Here is a 20,083-nt window from a genome sequence, read left to right as displayed (position 1 = left end):
TCCACACCTCCGGCTGTTCATACCATGTCAAAGTCGATGCTCTTGTAGAGCTTACGTTCCTTATCAGTGAGAGGGGCAACGTCGTCCATGATTCCCGGAATCAGAATCTTTCCAGTGCGGTCGGCCAGCTGGCTCATCAAGTGCGTCAGGTCAGCCATGGCTTCGTATCTACGGAAGTAAGACAACTTCCCCCCTCAAAAAGTGTCTAACACCTGTGCAGGTGGCGTATCACTGACATGATTGAATGCCTAGCAAAGGGCACTCAGGGAACGCAAGTGGCAGTGGGTAATGAAAATACGGTATAGTCTCGCATCCAGGCTCCAACACTGAACCTATGAGCACACAGGTGCATATTGGATATGTGAATCGTAAAGAATGCACCTGAACTCCTTTAATAAAATGTCTGTCTAATCATACTACAGAACTTGATGATTTCTACAACTGTGTCACTTTCAGTGTGGTATCCTAATTCTCAAAACTTAAGCTTGTTACTTCGGTGTCGCTGAACTGCCACCAGTTTTCATTTCGACTTTTAATACACGTGGCGCCTCTAGCATTTATCCTCTGTAATGCTCTGCTACATTGTGCAACACCCCACTATGCAAATGTGACATCCATGAGAAGACTATAATAAACATTCTAAATAAACAGTCACCAGCACTAAAGAGCACTTTTTCATTTATTTTGGTTAAAGCCAAACTAAGGCAATTATTGACACTGACAGTGCTTCTACTGTGATACCTCCGAAAAAATGAAAGCGAACCAGAAAATAAATTTGGAAACAAAATAATTATTTACATGCAATTTTGGTGAACCTTGTTTCTTTTATCTAAGACAGTGTAGACGGACAACTTGTCACAAGAAATAAAGATGGCAAAGCAACTGCGCAAAGCCCTTGGCCAGAATACAAAATCTGTCTGTGAGAACAATTGTATGCTAATCCAGCTGCCAAAAGAAGTGGTGTGAAATTGAAACTGCTCAGGACCTCGAACCTAAAGTAAATGCATGTTTTACGTGTTACGTTCTTACAAGGAACTACAAGTGAGTTTGCATGTGCCCCGCTTGTCTACTGCACAGCTTCATTTTCTGCGTTATACCTTCTCTGGCGAGATAAAACAATCGCTTCATTATGTTGAAAAAAAAAGAAAAACGTGCATGGTGAGAGCAAGTAACTATCCTTCCATAACATTTGCTTAATCGCTGCAATCTAGTTTCTCCAACAGCACTGAGAACATAGTGTCACGCAGCAAAGGACGACGCAGTTGTCTATAAGGAAAACAAGTTTATTGGAGCGAGCTTGTGCTCCCCTAACAACTGAAAGAATACACAGGCGGCAAAGCAGCGGTCGGCAAAACGACGTGCACGCTAGTGAGCGTCGGCGATCGACTGTCACGGCATCGGCTGTGCCGGAATTTATATCCCTCGGCGCGAGCGTTTCTCGAATAGTCGAATTGTATCGAGAACGCTGTGATAGCGTTTGTTCGAAACGCTGTTTGTTCGGAACGCTCGAAACACTGTTCGATAGCGTTTGTTCGAAACACTGTGATAGCATTTGTTCGAAACGCTGTGACAGCATTTGTTCGAAACGCTGTGAAAACATTGATAGCACAGGCCGGCGCAGCCAGGCCAAAAAAGCAAAACACAAATAAACAAACCCAATGCACGGTTCGCGGCATTACCACCCCTCTAAGAGTGCATCGACCCGATGCTAACATAAGGGACAGTCCAAACAAATTAAAATAAAAGTTCGTCATCGTCCGTAGAAAGGTTTTAAGCGAACCACATGGACGACTTAGGGCCGCGTGCGTCGTCGTGATGTACGGGAGTCACCATCGGGGATCACTTCGTACGTTAGTTCGCCAACACGTCGTAGAATCGGGTAGGGTCCGAAATAGCGTCGTAGAAGTTTCTCACTGAGTCCACGTCGTCGAATGGGAGTCCAAACCCACACACGATCTCCAGGATGGTACTCGGCGTCTCGGCGTACCATACGAACTCGAGCGAGCTGGCGGGCCTCCTCCGCACGCTGGAGGTATCCTTGGACGTCGGCGTTGAGGTCGTCGTTTTCTACGTGCGGAAGCATGGCATCGAGCATCGTAGTCGGCCGTCTTCCGTAGACAAGCTCGAACGGTGTCATCTGCGTGGTTTCTTGAATAGCCGTGTTGTACGCAAACGTGGCGTACGGGAGGACTTCGTCCCACGTCTTATGTTCAACGTCGACGTACATGGACAGCATATCCGCGATTGTCTTATTCAGCCGTTCCGTTAGTCCGTTCGTTTGGGGGTGGTACGCCGTCGTTTTTCGGTGATCCGTGTTGCTGTAGCGTAAGATTCCTTGCATGAGCTCCGCAGTGAAGGTCGTTCCGCGGTCTGTGATTAGGACCTCAGGGGCTCCATGTCGCAGCACAACTTGGTTAATAAAGAACTTTGCAACTTCTTGTGCAGTTCCCCTCGGAAGAACGGTGGTCTCTGCGTAGCGCGTCATGTAGTCTGTCGCTACGACAATCCATTTGTTCGCGAATCGGGATGTAGGGAATGGGCCCAGAAGGTCCATTCCGATCTGTTGGAAGGGCCTCGTTGGGACGGCGATCGGCTGCAGAAGTCCGGCGGGTCTCGTCGGTGGTGTTTTTCGTCGCTGGCAGTGACGGCAGCTCCGGACGTAGTGGGTGACATCGGATGTAAGGCGGGGCCAGAAGTATTTCGCCTTAATTTTTGTAATCGTGCTCGTGCGAGCTGTTATGAGATGTCCGGAAGACGGGTCGTCGTGGCACGCTTCCAAAATTTTGTCACGAAGGTCTGCGGGGACGACAAGTAGATAATTCGTTCTCGTTCCGGGGTTGAAATTTTTCCTCACTAGGATGGAGTTTTTGAGGCTGAACGCTGGTAAGTTGCGCTTGAACGCCCTAGGCACGGCGACGTTGCATCCTTCGAGGTAGTCGATCATGGCGCGGAGGTCAGGGTCGGCACGCTGCTGGGCGGCTAGGTCGCTCTCTGTCACGACTCCGAAGAACGCGCTGTCTTCATCGGAGTCCTGTGGTGGTGGGTCGACGGGGGTGCGGGACAGGCAGTCGGCGTCGGAGTGTTTCCTGCCGGATTTGTAGAATATTGTAACGTCGAACTCTTGCAGGCGCAGGCTCCACCGCCCAAGACGGCCAGAGGGGTCCTTCAAATTGGCGAGCCAACACAGCGCATGATGGTCTGTCACAACCTTAAACGGTCTACCATAGACGTATGGGCAAAATTTTGAAATGGCCCATATGATAGCCAGGCACTCTTTCTCGGAGGCAGAGTAGTTTCTCTCCTCCTTCGACAGACCACGGCTTGCATAGGCGATTACCTTTTCGTAACCGCTTTGCTTTTGGACGAGGACGGCACCCAAACCGATATCACTGGCGTCCGTGTGCATTTCCGTTTCGGCGTTTTCGTCGAAATGAGCGAGCACGGGCGGGTTTTGCAGGCGCTGTTGCAGCTCGCAGAATGCCTTTTCTTGGTCGTTTTCCCAGCTGAAAGGGGTGCTTTCTTTCGTCAGGCGAGTGAGTGGCTCTGCAATGCGTGCGAAGTTTGCGACGAAGCGCCGGTAGTATGCGCACAGTCCGAGAAACCTTCGCACACCCTTTTTATCTTTCGGCCTTGGAAAGTTCGCAATGGCTGATGTTTTTGCCGGGTCAGGTAAGACTCCCGCGGCGTTCACGACATGACCCAAGAACTTGAGTTCCTCGTACGCGAAACGGCACTTCTCAGGCTTCAGCGTTAACCCCGACGTACGAATGGCCTTGAGTACAGATTCCAACCTTGTGAGGTGTTCGTCGAAAGTCCGGGCGAATACGACAACGTCGTCGAGGTATACGAGGCAAGTGTGCCACTTCAGGCCTGCTAGCACAGTGTCCATGACTCTCTGAAACGTGGCGGGCGCCGTGCACAGCCCAAACGGCATCACCTTGGACTTGTATAGACCGTCCGGGGTTATAAATGCAGTCTTCTCTCGGTCTCTCTTGTCCACTTCAATTTGCCAGTAGCCGGTCTTCAGATCCATGGATGAGAAGTACTTGGCGTGGCAGAGGTGGTCGAGGGCGTCGTTGATTCGTGGCAGGGGGGTACACGTCCTTTTTGGTGATTTTGTTTAGTCTCCGGTAGTCAACGCAGAATCTTAAAGTGCCATCTTTTTTCTTCACGAGTACAACCGGCGCAGCCCACGGACTTTTCGATGGCTGTATTATGTCGTCGCTGAGCATGTCATCTACTTGAGTCCGGATGGCTTCGCGCTCGTGTGAAGAAACGCGGTACGGTGACTGTCTGGTAGGACGGGCTCCATCTTCGGTTATTATCCGGTGCTTCGCCAAAGGTGTCTGCCGTAACTTCGAGTTCGAGGAAAAACACTCGCTGTAGCGACAGAGCAACTCCAGTAATCTGTCCCGATTTTCTTGCGACAGCGCCGGGTTCACGTCGAAAGGATGTGGCAGCCTGGAAGCATCTGCGCGTGCGCGTTCAAAGGTGGCGACCGCGATCACTTGACTCGCTTCTTGCGTTTCTTAGAGGAACGCAATTGCAGCGCCCTTGTTTAGATGCTGGTACTCCTCGGTGAAATTGGTGACCAAAACGTGGGATCTGCGTTGCTTAAACCGCGCAATGCCTCTTGCAACAGACACACCGCGGTCTAGAAGCAACCTTTGGTCAGTCTCCACGATAGCGTCGACGTCAGGAGCAGCACCTTCACAATAGACGGCGATCATCAAGCTTGCGCGGGGTGGCAGGGTGACGTGATCGTCGGCGATCCTTACAGCAGCACGGTGTCCGAGGTTCGGTTGCGGCGGACGATTATCTGGCGTTCGCCACACCTCAATCTTCCTGGGCGCCTGGTTTCAGGTTACAGGGGGTCGGGCGGGCGACATTGGGCGGCGGTACGGCGGGGCCTCTTGATAACGGGTTGGGATGGGTCGGGGTCGACGAGCAGCAGCGGAGTAGGTCATCGCTTGTGGTTCGTAAGATGCTTCCGACGGCGTAGAATTCCCCAGTGCTTGCTGAACCTCCTCGCGGACGACGTCAGTGAGGGAGGTGACTTGGGGCTGCGGCGTTGCTGGGAACAATTTCCTCAGTTTCTCGCGAACGACGGCGCGGATGGTCTCCCGCAAGTCTTCCGTCGCCAATCCAGGGGCGTTTACCGAGTTCACCGAAAGGGTGTTGAGTGGTCTATCGTATTGCCGCGAACGCATATCCAAGGTCCTCTCGATCATCGAAGCCTCGGTGACGAACTCAGCGACGGTCTTAGGGGGGTTGCGGATGAGTCCAGCGAAGAGCTCTTGTTTAACTCCCCGCATCAGAAAGCGCACCTTCTCTTCTGCCATTTCGGGGTCAGCTCTCCGGAACAGCATCTTCATCTCCTCAGCAAACAGTACAACACCTTCGTTAGGGTGTTGCATTCGCGTCTCCAACAAAAGGACGGCTCGTTCTTTCCGCACAACCGTAGCGAATGTTTTGAGGAATTCGCTCTTAAAGACAGTCCAGTCGGTTAGGGAGCCTTCATGGTTCTCAAACCACGTTCGAGCTGCATCCTCCAAATAGAAGAAGACATGATGAAACGTTTCTTCGTCACCCCACCTGTTAAAGATGCGGATGCGCTCCAGCTTCTCCAGCCACTCTTCCGGGTCTTCACCAGGAAATCCTCGGAATGATGGGGGTTCACGAGGTTGTTGCAGAACGACGGGAGGGTTGGTAGCGCTGGTCATGTAGCCTGCGTTGATCATCGTGGTTTTTACGTCTTCTTTCCTCTCTTTATCCGGGAGCAGTCCAAACTCTGGCTGAAGGCCTTGCTGTCGGCGGCTGACACGAGTTGGGCGTGCTTGTCGTGTTGGGCTTGCTTGTCGGCTTGGCAATGGCTTAGGGTTCATGTACCCCGCACCTCCACCAGATGTCACGCAGCAAAGGACGACGCGGTTGTCTATAAGGAAAACAAGTTTATTGGAGCGAGCTTGTGCTCCCCTAACAACTGAAAGAATACACAGGCGGCGAAGCAGCGGTCGGCAAAACGACGTGCACGCTAGTGAGCGTCGGCGATCGAATGTCGCGGCATCGGCTGTGCCGGAATTTATATCCCTCGGCGCGAGCGTTTCTCGAATAGTCGAATTGTATCGAGAACGCTGTGATAGCATTTGTTCGAAACGCTGTTTGTTCGGAACGCTCGAAACACTGTTCGATAGCGTTTGTTCGAAACGCTGTGATAGCGTTTGTTCGAAACGCTGTGAAAACAGTGATAGCACAGGCCGGCGCAGCCAGGCCGAAAAAGCAAGACACAAATAAACAAACCCAATGCACGGTTCGCGACAATACAGAAGCTTTGGTGAAAATAAAATCACCTTAATTGTAGAACTGGTCTTTTGATTGAAATCAACAACATTCTATGTTTTTATTTCCCAAAAACAAAAAGTCAATGATTATATTGTGGTCCGAAGTGAAAGTACTGTTAAATACTTGTCTCAAAAACAAAAAGCACTTACACAGAGCCTCCAAAGACGCCTGAATGGAGGTCCTTGCAGGCACACTCAATTTCAACGGCAAAGTAGCAAAGGCCCCTGAAATGGAGAAACAAAAATTATTCATGCTACATTAAGACTAGGATAATTCATTGCACACTTCATGCGAGTGAAAATTCCCTAGTACTATGACAAATTTAACGTAGTGGAATGAGGTCACAGAGAATATGTAGCTAGAATGAGCAATCAAGCCACACACAGTGCCTACGAGCAATACCTTGTTCTTCAAATGCGCAAACATATTACCTATAAGCTAAATATTATATAAAAGTCACTTATACTATGACGTACCTTTCATAACTTTACTGCTCAGAAGTAGTTCTTTGTTAGTAGTAGATGCAGTATTAAAGAAAACTGCCTTATTTGTTTTCAGAATAATATTGTCCAGTGATACCTCAGCTTTATTTCATCCTTCTCATTCTCCAAAATAGTTTACTAGGAATCAAGTTATTGCTTTTCCGATCACTGCTACACCACGGTAGTATGCAATCGTGAAAATGATGAAAGGTCATTTTTATCCAAGAAAAGACAATTTACAACAATGGCTTCACTGTATTAACCGAATTGTACCAATTCGCCCACTCTTAGGGTGACCACGGCACCACAGCATGGCTGCGCACTGCTCAGTGCCAGTGCTTTCAACGTAGCGTGCTCCAGCTGGTAGCAAACAACACAAAGCACCCCTTAGTGCCTGTGCCACTTTGCTTCAATGCGCAGCTGCAGCCAATGCACTGGCTCTTTGTAAAGTGCTGCCACGATGTTCTGTGTTTACCCTGCAGGAGCCTGTATAAATATTAAGGGACCTTTGGCCTAGAGTCAACTCGAATTGCCGAATATGGCTTATTTGAAGATGGAGTGCTGAACATGCAAAGTCACTTGCAAAATTAACAAGATTACTAAATAAGCAACTACCAAAAGGGCGCTCCCAAGTTGTTATATTATTATTCAATGCACCTGAGTCCATAGGTGAGGCATGGTTTGTCCTTTCCAAGCCAGTAGTTGTCAGAAATGCAGACATAGTCCACTTTCTTGAAGAAATCTGTGTCCTTGAGACTATACAGCAGCTTATCCAGCCCAATCGAGCCAGACTCCTCCATGCCCTCAAAAACAAACTGCAAATAATCCAAGTCAACAACAAAATGCTGGAATTCACAGCCGGGTATAAGCCACGATGCCCCAATGGGACACTGCCAACGAGAAAGAAAGGCAATTTATATGATAGGGTTCCTTATGCATTTATAAGTGCAGTGCCGTCCTCAACCTACCTGAACAAAGCAGTAAACGAAGAGAACTATTAAGAAATTTCATTTCCAGGAAGGAATCATTCACCTGAAGTTTAAGGCTGGAAAATTATAACGAGTGAAAATGACTACACAATACAAAACTTTAACTGGAGTATGAGGTATTATGTGCCAACAGGACATGATCATGATGCAATAATTTAGTCCACATGCTGTTCTTTATGCATGAATAAATCTGGTTATACAGATGTTTTTGCCCCTTTTTTCATTTTTGCATTTTGCGTAGTCATTTGATGCAGTGAGTAAACGATAGCACGGTATGTAACAAGTTAGGAAATAACATCTGCGATAGCTCTTAAAAGGCCAGTAAACAACCTCGTGGTCCAAAAACTTTAATGAAGAAATAACTGCACACTTGTACAATGTGAACATGCTGCTGCAAAAACTTTGCAAATAAGTGCTAAGTTACAAGGTATAGAACGACCTGCGTTGGCTGGTTTCGATTTCTCGCTCGTCTTTACAACCCTTCTCTCACAGGGAAGAGGGGTAGGCATAGCCCTTTGTCGATACTATGGCCACTTGATCCACGTAACATGACGTCCGGGATTATGTCATCGGCACGCAGCCAATGACCGAGCAAGGATTCCCCCCCCCCCCCCCCAACGTGTCATAGCGGCGCGGGGAGGAAGCACGGTGCAAGTAGTATGAGGCAATGGCGAGGCATGCCCCGTTTCCCTTGCGGTAAACGAGCAAGATGCTTCTTAATTTCGGAGGCTTTTGTTCTGGCAGTACCACTTCTCCTGGTAGTCTCGGGCTATACAAAATGGCAGGAGACAGCACTGGAAAATGCAAATTCAGACTACATGGCCAGCACTGCATCACCGCAGGGCCAGGGCATTGTTTTGTAGTGCAAAGAACTAATTGGCAAGCTCGATGGTGCGTAACGTTGCCCGTGGGCAAAATTTCGTCACTGCACATACAAGGAGAATTGGCAGAGCATCATGAAAAAACAGGCAACCGGCTTCTATCATAAAAAAAAAAGATAAGATTATCATTCCACCTGCTCATCGAATCTTTCTGAATACAATGTACAACAAACATGATAAATCGAACACGGGGTCCACTCCCTGAGGTATACACAAGTGTGTTGAGCCTTTGGACACATATAAAATAAACATTGCCATGCATTTCTTTATTGTGAACAAAGCACTCCTATTGTGTGCCGAAATGTCCATTCTCTTGTTTTGTGTTCTTTTTTAGCTGGTGAGTGTACATTTGCTTCTACCAAAGATGATTATACAGGCGTAGGAAAGAGTCCCAAGAATTTTTTTTCAACATCAAGGGTTTATGTGGCGCACAGGAGTGTAATATTTGAAAAATGTGATTGTCGCAGTCTACAGTAAAAATTAGCGAGCTTATTATTAGGGTGTACAAAACAAGTCAGAGCCTGTTTACAAGCCCTCTAAACCCAATTTCAGCAGTGGAAAACATGCATTCAACAATGCGTTCACAAATGATCGAGTAGTAATTTGCTACAGAAGTTGAGTGCACACCTTCAGGTTGACCGGAATATCAACGCCAGCTGCCTTGTATGCACGAATGGCGTGCAACCAGCCGAGCACTGGACCCTTGTCATCTGAAGCACCTCGCCCATACAGCTTGCCATTTTTCTCCGTCAACACAAAGGGGTCCGAGTCCCAGCCATCCTCCTGCATGGTGTTGCAGATGTTAGTAACTTCACTGCGTGGCATTAGTCACTAGTGAAAAATGCATGCCACTATCTTGTAGGCAAAAAAATGGTTATTTCTAAAAGTGAATCAAAAATTGAATAGCACCAGAAACAAATGTAATTCAATAAAATACCAAATGCTTACTGTGGAATAGCACAAAGAGCAGACAGAGACACCTGCGAAATTCCAGCCAAGATATGTGTCCCTGTGTGCTTTTTGCGCTATTCCACAATGCATTTATGACAACTAGCTCGGCTTCCTCTACTAAAAAATAATTTCAACATAATAGCGTTAAAAAGCTGATTTCACAGAAATTCTGGCATCGATGTCAAAGTAAATGTCATTGGTTGTGAGCGAAAAATCATCATCTGGTCTGTGATTAGAAAATCACGATGCACACAAAACAATAAAAATTTTCAGTTCCGTATGATGATCAGACCTAGGCCATCTGCATGCAAGCAATTGTTCTACCACAGAGCCACAATATTTATTGACACTGCTTTGAAAAAAGAAAAAAAAAACACTAAATGAGTGTCATGCAGTGAAAAGAGTGTCCTTAATGCATCACATATTGCACAGCAGATGCATAGAATCACGCCAGGCATAAAAAGATGTGAATTGAGCAATGAGTCGGTGTTTTATAGGCCCACCCATTACAAAGAAGTGCTTAGACATAATTATCAGCAGCAGAGCCATCAACAAAGTGAACAGCTGCTTAGGTTTGCGTGTTGCCCTATGAATGTGTAGTGGGCCCTTTTCTATTCGCAAAAGGAATAGTTATGGCATAGTGGGCACTTAACTGTGCTTGCAAGAGGCATTCAACAATACTTTGAAATGGCCAATGTTATGCACACAGTCGTTCATTCCCTTATGGCACAGTCGAGCCATGTGTCGAGAACTGAAGCAGGCTAGCTCAAAAGGCGATGCGCACGAGGACCGATTACACCTTCGTGATCTACTTTTGAAGGTAAAGCTCAAGTGCTCTTCAATTTTTCAAATTCTTTTCAAATATCTAACAGCCTCCATTACAATTATTATGAAATAATGTTTATATCCTATAGTTTACATCCCGACCCAGAAGATTGAAGTGGCAGCTACTGATTATCTCTGATACTGTCATAACAGTCCCATTCTAAAACATGGCGATGCTCACTGAAGGCAGAATCCTTGGCTTTCTGGCTTATGACGTACGTCTGTCTGGAGAGCATGCCCATTGGTGTAAGCTGGCGTGCATCAGACTTTGAGGAGGTAATGCTGTGGACTTCTTAAGTCGTATCGTGTGGACTTCTTAAGTCGAAACTTCTTAGGTCTCGGACTATAGGATTCACAATCTAATCTTAGCCTTAAAAGCACAAATTAAGCACCAAAAACAGATACGGAAATTCTCCGCATGCGCAGAATGTGCACTTTGTGAAAATGATTATTGTAATAAAGTCTGCAAAGCCTGTCTCCCAGTGCTACTTATGGCCTGTTGCACGAAATAAGCTCATGCTTTATGCTGATACTATGCCTACAGAAAAGAAATTTTTAGTGCTTTTTAACTGATTTTTCTTTATTTAAGTGCAATTCACATTTTGAAATATTTGTAAAATGTTTGGCAGGTATAGGGATTTATGATTAGCACCGAATAGATTCAAAGATTAAGTAAAATAGGGCACTACATGGTTTGATATTCAACATTTTTGAGTACTATTAGCAAATCCCTGCATTATATATATAACATAAGTGAATAATGAGTGTACCACTAATGCAGGCTGAACATCAAGATGCCCATAGACGAGGAGGGTCTTCTTGGCGGGATCAGAGCCCAGGTGGCCAAGCATCACAGGAGGCAGCCTGAGCTTGGTTCCATCAGCCAATGTCTGCTCACCAAGCTCCTTAAGCTCGCACGTGGCACCCTCCTTCTCAAGTTTCTGTAAAGAAGATGGTCGCAGCTCTGAGAACAGGGCATGTGTTACTGCTTCAAGTTCACTGGATACAGTGCAGCAATGGAAAAATTTATAAAGCACTCTGCAAAAAAACAAGGGGAAGAATATACATAAGTATTGTTGGTGACACTTTGTTTAAAATGCAGCAAAGCAATGAGCTAAGTGCAAGGTATGTGTGCATATACCTACATGATGTGCGAGTACTGTGCACGTTTGAGGTGGGATGCAGGGACAGAGGGGTTACTTTATATATAAATGCTTCAAGGCACGAAGGGGGAAAAAAACGGGGTAAAAAAGCCTGGATGTGTTGCAAAAAGACTGCCAATACAACTGCATTTAAAAATTGATGCATTAGATTAAAAACAACATCTACGTGGCCTTCAGTGCATTTCAAGGAACTAGATCTTTAACAGGAGTCTCTTAAATCTCTCTGATGCCACAATAAGATAAGATTTTTAACCCTGGGAATGCAGAGTGCCTGTTGTGCCAGAATACTAAAGGATCTATAAAGGAACTGTCAAGTTTATGAAAACAATGCAAACAAACACTGGCTAGAAATTTGTCATAAGCTATCTAAACAAATGTCAAGAGTCCCGAGACTACGTATTAAAACCTGATATGAAAGACGCACTGCCTCTAATTCTGGCTACAGTACTCATACCTCTTTCATCCATTTGATCATGCGGACTACTTCATTTCGTGCTTCAGGCCAACCGGACACACTTTTGATGGCTACTGCCTCACGCAGAAAGTCAATTAGCTCAGTCTTCTTCTGGTCAACAATGCTGGGCAAGAGAGGAGAAAGAATGCGTGACAATGCTGAAAAGTATATCGAGGAGTAGGTGTCCCAGTACAGTAAAATGAATTTAATGTGACCAGGGTAATTGTGTGTTATACACATCACTTCACTACATGCATAGCACATTTTAGTGACCACAATAAAGCAGATAAACGAACTTAGAGGAAATATATTTATTCACAGCAGATTAAAACAGCACTTGAAAAAGAAAGTTCACAATTTTTTTATGCATAGTGATATGACTACAATAGTAAGCCACAATATCGCAGAACAGCATAGGGAGCATTTTGAGGACCTTATTGATCAATTCTTTTTGGGCTTTTTTATTTTTGAAATTCTTAAAAGTTAATGCAAAATGACCTTGCAGCTCTACTACTTTGTTTCTTTTGGCTGCTGCACATTACATTTATGGCTAAGTGTGTTTGTTTACAGTAATAATCCATCAATTAATAAAGGAAGAGTCAAGGGCTCGTTTTAAGGGCAAAGCTCCTCTTAGCCCAATCTTGTCCTGCGTCAGCCGTAACCGGCAGTGTCAGACAAACACATAGACAGACACATGGTGTGGGGGTGCTGACACCCCCTGTAAAGTTGTTTGCGCAGCGTGGCACACGTGTCTCGTCCAAAAGCCACATTTCGGGTTACAACCACCGGGCGATAGATGACGCTGTGTACTGCGAGCGGTGACCCCTGGCGGAAGGCAAGCCTTGGTGGCTGGTGATAGTTGAGCGAGTCTCTTCTGCGCGTGGCGGTTGCCATGAACAGTTGTCTCTAGTGTGGGTCCTCGGCGCGTGGCACCGCGGGCTGCGCGTCGGGGGCCCTCGTGGTAAGTCAAGCGATGGCAACGCCGCCATAGGTGTGTTATTGTGTGTTTGTCGTGTTATCGTGTTTGTCATGAAGTGTATGGTAATATTGTGTATGGATGTCCTAGCCTGTTGATAATGGTTGATGTGTCAATTCGGCAGATGATATCGTTGTTCTAAATTAGTTAAATAAATTAAAATAAATTAAATAAATTAGTTAAATAAAAGTTAAATAAAGTGTTGTTCTTCGGTCTGTACCGACCGCGTCTTCTGTGTCCTTTCACTCCAAAAGCGTGGCGTGTCGTTCGTTAATTCGAGACACCACAACGGATACACAGACAGATTGACACACACACAAACGGACAGACAGACAGATGGACGCACATACGCACAGGCAGACACGGGCAGAGGGACAGACAGACAGAGGGGAGGACACTTGGCCCGACTGATCATCATTCACTCCGTGGATATGCTGTGATTTTTTTTCTTTGTTAAGCATTATATGAATGAGAATAACCAATAGACAAAAACCCCAAGGAAAGAATGGGGATGTTATTTGTAATAATTATGGTGTAAATGTGAAGAAAGTAAAGTGTACAGAAAGATATATTGCCACTGACAGGGACTGAACCTGCAATTTTCCAATGCTTTATACTGAGCTACAGCGGCAGTCACCCCCTGTCAACTTTATAGGGTACATATGTGCATTGAAATGTGCAAAAATTAGCGCCACAAGTATCCAGGACGGCAACTTGTGGGAGTGTTAGATGGGTGTGTTGGCACCCCCACATTTAAACATTCACAAGATAATTACTACAAATAACATCCCCTTCGCTTTTCCTCGCATCCTTGTGTGTTAGTTCTCATTACGATTTAGAAATAAAGTATGCATGAACAGCTTCTATTACAGGCAAATTCATTGTGCTGGTGTTCGCTGTAGCAGTGTTCAAAATGCATAGGAAAGGCAGGAACCCAGCCAGCGACATGACATGCTATGATGTACAGGTTACTTCGCAGTGCAAGTGTTCATTGTCCTGGCGTTTGACTGTATACAGATCTTTTGAGGATGACAGCATTTCATAATTTTGTGGTAATATATACCACAGCCTGTAAGCTCTAAAAGAGTGCAACCCCTGTCCATGACATAAGAGCATTATACAATCCTTTCAATGTGTTAAGGCTTCACTTGTGTTACACAGTGCTCGTAATGATTAATATGTGGGGTTTAACAACCCAAAACCACCATGTGATTATGAGAGACGCTGTAGTGGAAGGCTCCGGAAATTTTGGCCACCTGCAGTTCTTTAACATGCACCCAAATCTGAGCCCTTAGGCCTACAGCATTTTCACCTTCATCGAAAATGCAGCCGCAGAAGCCAGGATTCGATCCCGCGACCTGCCGGTCAGCAGCCGAGTACCTTAGCCACTAGACCACCGCGGCGGGCTCGCATTGCCCGTAGCCCCTCAGACTTAATATATTGAGTGTAATTATTATTTAACAGATTAGGTGCATATTGGCCACTTTCGTTCATGAAATAAAAATTATTGATGCCTTTGAAAACTGACAAGGCTGACCTTGCACCTATCCCTGTTGCAAAGCTTCTCAAGGTCATTGCAGTCATGGCTAACTATGCCAGTTTTGCCTTTTTAACTGCTGCACTTGTCAGCAATGGTCCAATCTTACCTCAGCAACAGCAAAAATGTTGCATTCTCGTACACTTTTAGTGGATGGGACGAACTTGATCTAACGAAGGCATTTTCGAAATATGTATTATATGCAAGCTATAATGTGCATATTTAGGGTGTGTTGCACCAGGTTGCCTAGTGTCGCAATTCAGCAGTGATGAAAATTACAACTAGCAAAAACTAACAGCTATCATAACACGTTTGTTATTATTAGAGCCACAATATTATATGTGGCACACACCTGCACAGGTTTGATTTCCTGAAACAAGACTTGCTGTTTCACCTAATCTAACAACCATGGTTTGTATGCACAATATGCATTTACTGCTGTAAATGCGCACACTTCTAGGAATATATTAGAATTACAGGCAAGTATTAAAACATACTACTCTTCTAGCAGTCATGCTCACCTAAACACAGCCTCTAAGACTTCAGGAACATTTTGTTTGGCCATATTCACGCAGCAACTTAAGTCCGCTCCTTGCTGCACTGGAGAGAAAGCTGAAACAAAGATGTTCCAACAACATCAATTACACAGTAACATGCCTCGTGTCTAATAACGAAATGCAAAGCATATGTTACAGACTTTCAACAAGTTCTCATAAATCCATGAAGATATTAAAAGAATTAGACAGCCTTGCATTATCAGCAGGCTTAAAAAGTGACTATGTTCAAGGATCAGCAAGTTTACTTACAGATATTATTGAGGTCAAAACTGCGTGCCCTGGAAGACAAAGAACTCCAATGTCACACGATCGGAAACAATGAATATCAACAAATACTGTAGAAGCAAAAGCGAGTTGTCCTGGAAAAGAAGACTGCCTCTATTGGGTAAACACTAGGCTGCCCCACAGCGATATCTTTAAACTTATCTCAAAGTTGATAAGCAGTCAGACAACAAAGCAGCACAGATAGCACCCTAGACAAAAGGAGGCGTTCTGAAATTCTGTGTCCAACTGATAAGAAATTGCAAACCAGCACGGCGCACACTTCTCAAGAGGATCATTTCTGTAAATTCGGCAACGTGTACCCAGCGCCGTTCATTCACAGTGACCTAGCATTAAAAAATAACGGAGTAACATTTTTTAAACACAAATTATCTAAGTAAAGCACAGGGAAGAACACATATGCCATCTGTGTCCTCTGTTTTCTCATGCCCATTGTGATCAAAGTAGAAAAGGACACTGATACAATGCGGATAAAAGATATTGTTCCAGAGAATGAGAAAGTACAGGCAAAGTACAAATATAAAAAATGAGCTACACTTTCCAGCATGCAAACAGATACAGGATCGACAACATAATTTATTGCTTGCCATTTATTTAGCGGTGCGCACACAATCATACTCGCCCTTGATGTGCAGCTGCTTGTCATAGCATAAGATTTTGCTCTTTCTAACGTCTGAAACAAATTGCAATGCTTTGAAAATTCCCTTTAAAATACCAGGTTTTAAGCTGACCAAAAAGTGTTACAGATCAAAACACAGTGAGCGTTAGTTTATGCTTGATCAATATGGTTAAGTAATGTGCATTGGATGACAATGAAACTGAAATAAAACTGTGTGGGTGACGGAACACATGCAGGGGAAGTTGACAGGATGGGCACAGACTAACAACTGAATTTATAAAAACCATCAATCCCATTTCTGACAACACACGTGTACACAAGTACTCACGATATTACACGATATATTCAAGACCCCTTACCATGAAATTCAAGCTCTTCTTTATGTAGATAAACAAGGGGGTTCACTAATGAGATTATCTGGACCAAGCCTCGAGATCACAGATGTATCTAGCCACAGTCTAAGACGGCTCTTTGCAACTTATAATTCTTGTCACTAAAAGCTTGTCAAGAAGGACATCTTTTCTAAGGTCATCCTTCGTTAAATCCAGCCACCACACAGTCCCAGGACAGTCTCACCTCCCAGGTGGCAGATTTGCCAGCGGCTCTACTAAGGGCCATAGCAGAGTTACTGTTGAAGAGCACTTGTAGGCGTAGTGCAGCGTATTGTGGTGACTACACAGTAGGAGCAGAAAGGAGAGGATTTGTGGTTTTGCCCTACGTCCACAAACTTTCACATGGTATTAAGAAAGTGGCAACGAAATTTGGTTTGGAAAATTTTTGTTCAGCATTATAGTTGTCCCACATGTATGCTCTCAGGAAGGTTAGCTGCGGCACGAACCGCAAATAAAAGTTTTGTAGGATGCAAAGTGTAGCTGGTCTACAAAATTTCACTGAGCTATAGCAGAGTCTGTGAGCCAAATGGGAATATGCCTGAATAAGTGCCTCCTTGAGCATTCGTGTGCTGCAAGTAAAGATAATGAACAACACTTGATGGCACATTGTAGGCCATGTGCTAAATGCAAGCCACTTTCTGAGCAGACAAAAGTCTTGGAGTGTGCCAAAGAAAAAAAAGGGCACAAAAAATATTGGAAGTGCCTGTGATTTTAAAGCTTGGTCCAGACAAGTGCATTAGTGAACTCTCTATTAATGTACACAAAAGAGTTTGAATTTTTAGGATAGATAAAGGGCCTTCGCTATAGTGTGGGATACTGCCGCAAATGCTTGTGCCCATGTGTGCTGTCAGACATGGACGCAAGATGTTTTAAATGAATTCATTTGTTAGTTTGCGAATGTCTGTCAGCTTCTACTTGTGCTTCATCATCCACGGATATTTATTTCAGTTTCAGTATGATTAAGACAAAACGCAAGGCAAAAGCAGTTCAGGACAGGAAAACGTGCCACTGAGACTCCTGCATGTGTGGGCCCCGTCTTTCCAATATTTGCATGCTCTAAAAGCAACAGTTTCTTGGCACGAGAATCAGTGGAGGCTTACTTCATCAATGTGATACTTGTGCCAGTGACCCTGCTGGAGCAATCATGCTCCAATATTTTTAGAGCATGACTGAAAAAAACAAGTTTTTATTCTTTGTTAGGCTATTTCGTACAAGTTTGCCCGCACACCTGGCCATCTCTTATACAACCAAATCTGTCTGCTTCAAGTAAATCTAGTTACAACTGATGTTCTTTTCTGTCCTGAACTCGTTTCACCTTGGGTTGTATCACTGATCAACAATTGAATAGCGGAATACAATTTTATTGGCAAATTAGTTCTGCAGAAACCCACACGTTAGCAGAAGAGTTAAGAAAGGGAAAGAAGACAACCACCCAAATGTAACACGAAGCCACAAAGAAATCTTTAGGGATTTCCTTGTGGCTTTGTGCTACGTTCAAGTGGTTGCCTTCTTTACCTTTTTTAACAATTTTATCTCCAGTAACAATGGGGTGAATGACCATCTTGAGCTGCGACTGCTTTATGTTTGTGCTCCCATGCTTTTGGTTGATCTACACAGACACATCTTTATTGACACATACCTTTTCACTCATCATGATGTGCATCACTTATGCAGAGCACCTAACAGGTACACTCCTATGATCAGCTGATAGGCCCCTATAGACACTGACATTGTTCACTGTAGTGTGAGGCACAAGTAAGTTTGGCATGGCTTAAAACATCACATATTTTATGTCTCATGCATGAGTTCACGGGGTTTTAATTTTAGTTGCTTTCATGTACGACAACGCTTGGCCCAGGACTTATCTTTATATAAAGGAATATCAGTAAAATTTTATTGGATTGTTTCTGCACTAAATAATAGTTGGAGCAAAAGGCACTTTATGTGTTTATGGTTAAATATATCGCTTGCTAAATTTAATGTAAAATTTGAACATCCCAATAAAAATTATGAGCTACTTCATGCATCAACAGGTTTTTACTTGGATGCATCAGTCAGCCTGAGCAACATTCACTTGAAGTTCATGGTGTTGCCTTATATTATTCCAAGCACACAATTAAAAAAAAAACTATGTGTGCACCCAACAATTTGTGTGACGATCTCGGCTGTACAGATATATATATATATATATATATATATATATATATATATATATATATATATATATATATATATATATATATATATATATATATATATATATAGTTCGGCTGAATTTTCGTCCATGTAGCAGCTTTCAAAGGGAGACTAAAGTTCCGCCTCCTGCTGATATGTGGCGGATATGCAGGGCTCATACGACTCATTCAGTTGCAGCATATGCATGCAGACGCACGAAGCATGCAGCCACGTCATGCCGGTCGAAACTGCGCGCGCGCGTAAACAGCACGGCCGTTATGTGACGACATGCGTGACGATAAAGAAACACTGTGCAGTGCCCCCGCGGTTCGTGCAATGCGACTCGCAATTGCGGCAATAAACGCGATGCCGCCTCTTTACAGCCGCGGTACTTCGCAATCGGGGCAGCTCGCGCATCCGTGGCTGCCACACGCACAACTCGTGGGATATGTATTTAGGTAATATCATTCCGTGCGTTGAAGCGGCGCGCTGTTTCCCGGTTTACGCAGGTATCACACGCGTCACCTTCGATCGCGATTGGGCCCCGTCGGGATCGAATTTCTTGCAATCGTGATTGGCTCCCTTCACGCGAGTTGCCGATTGGAAGGGGCAATGATTAAACTTTGATCCTAATCGGGCTTAATGGCGATTAATAAAGCACCGTACGCGTGGCCCCGGTATTATTGATTACATTGGCGCACACGATTAAATGAGGCTCATTTAATACAACATGAAGATATAATTTTTCAAAAATTTATCCCGCGATGAAAGTTTTCATCAGAAAAAAAAAGACAAAACCTCGGAATACGTACAGCCGCAAAAAAAAAACGCCGATAATTAAACAATTAAAGGAACAAATAGATGAAAGAATGTGGGATCGAGTGCAAATGAAATGCGATCGCTCCGGCCGTGAAACGACTAAACGATGCGTTTTCTGCCTAGAGAGAATATCGAAAGGCGTGCGAAATACTACAGCGAGAACAAGCATAACGTGCCCGAAGGCACACAGAGCGCAACAGCTAGCTTGTATGGCGCTTACCCAGACGGGGGGAGACGGACCGGTGATGCGCAAGGATCAACGAGCGCAATGAGCACTGGCACCGCCCCCCGCGTCCCGCGCGTGCCACACCGGTTTATTGCACACGGCACGTGAAGTACCGTGTGGACTTATGGACACACCCGCGCTAGGCAACACAGTCTAACGTTTTACGCGTCGCTAATGCTTTCGCAGCTGCTGAACGTTGATGCGAATGCTTTTGGTGTGATTTTACAAGGCCCCATTCAATTGATCTCTCGCGTATGGCCGTATGGCTTGCGCAACTTGTGCGTGATTGGCTGAAACTGAACAAACGAGTCCGAATGTATTCAGGGTGATATAGTGTAGTAGCTGCTGCCATCTATTTCACTCAAAGAAATAGTTTTGTTTAGCGACGAATTTGTATTTTTAGCCTTGCTTAT

General features: G+C 44.9%; 1 protein-coding gene across 4 annotated transcripts in view; it reads right to left on the bottom strand.

Moving 5' to 3' along the window:
* The window catches only part of Cndp2 (Cytosolic non-specific dipeptidase 2), a 29,251-nt gene extending 9,457 nt beyond the window's left edge, over positions 1-19,794 (bottom strand). Inside the window, exons 1-9 of one of the 4 annotated variants that reach the window (XM_075877542.1) lie at positions 19,665-19,761; positions 15,407-15,435; positions 15,122-15,212; positions 12,088-12,211; positions 11,241-11,411; positions 9,322-9,477; positions 7,482-7,639; positions 6,492-6,566; positions 24-168 (exon numbers count right to left, since the gene is read on the bottom strand). In XM_075877542.1, coding sequence (XP_075733657.1) covers positions 24-168; positions 6,492-6,566; positions 7,482-7,639; positions 9,322-9,477; positions 11,241-11,411; positions 12,088-12,211; positions 15,122-15,165 — 873 coding nt within the window. In that variant the 5' untranslated portion in view covers positions 15,166-15,212; positions 15,407-15,435; positions 19,665-19,761. Of the gene's footprint in view, positions 1-23; positions 169-6,491; positions 6,567-7,481; positions 7,640-9,321; positions 9,478-11,240; positions 11,412-12,087; positions 12,212-15,121; positions 15,213-15,406; positions 15,436-15,686; positions 15,733-19,664 lie in introns of those variants that run through there. The other 3 variants (XM_037421386.2, XM_037421388.2, XM_037421385.2) reach the window with 3 other exon arrangements.
* Positions 19,795-20,083: the final 289 nt, after the last annotated feature.

This window comes from Rhipicephalus microplus, chromosome 2 (genome assembly GCF_043290135.1).
Source record: "Rhipicephalus microplus isolate Deutch F79 chromosome 2, USDA_Rmic, whole genome shotgun sequence".
NCBI classification, from domain to species: Eukaryota; Metazoa; Arthropoda; class Arachnida; order Ixodida; family Ixodidae; genus Rhipicephalus; species Rhipicephalus microplus.
This window is presented reverse-complemented; position numbering and strand designations above follow the sequence as displayed.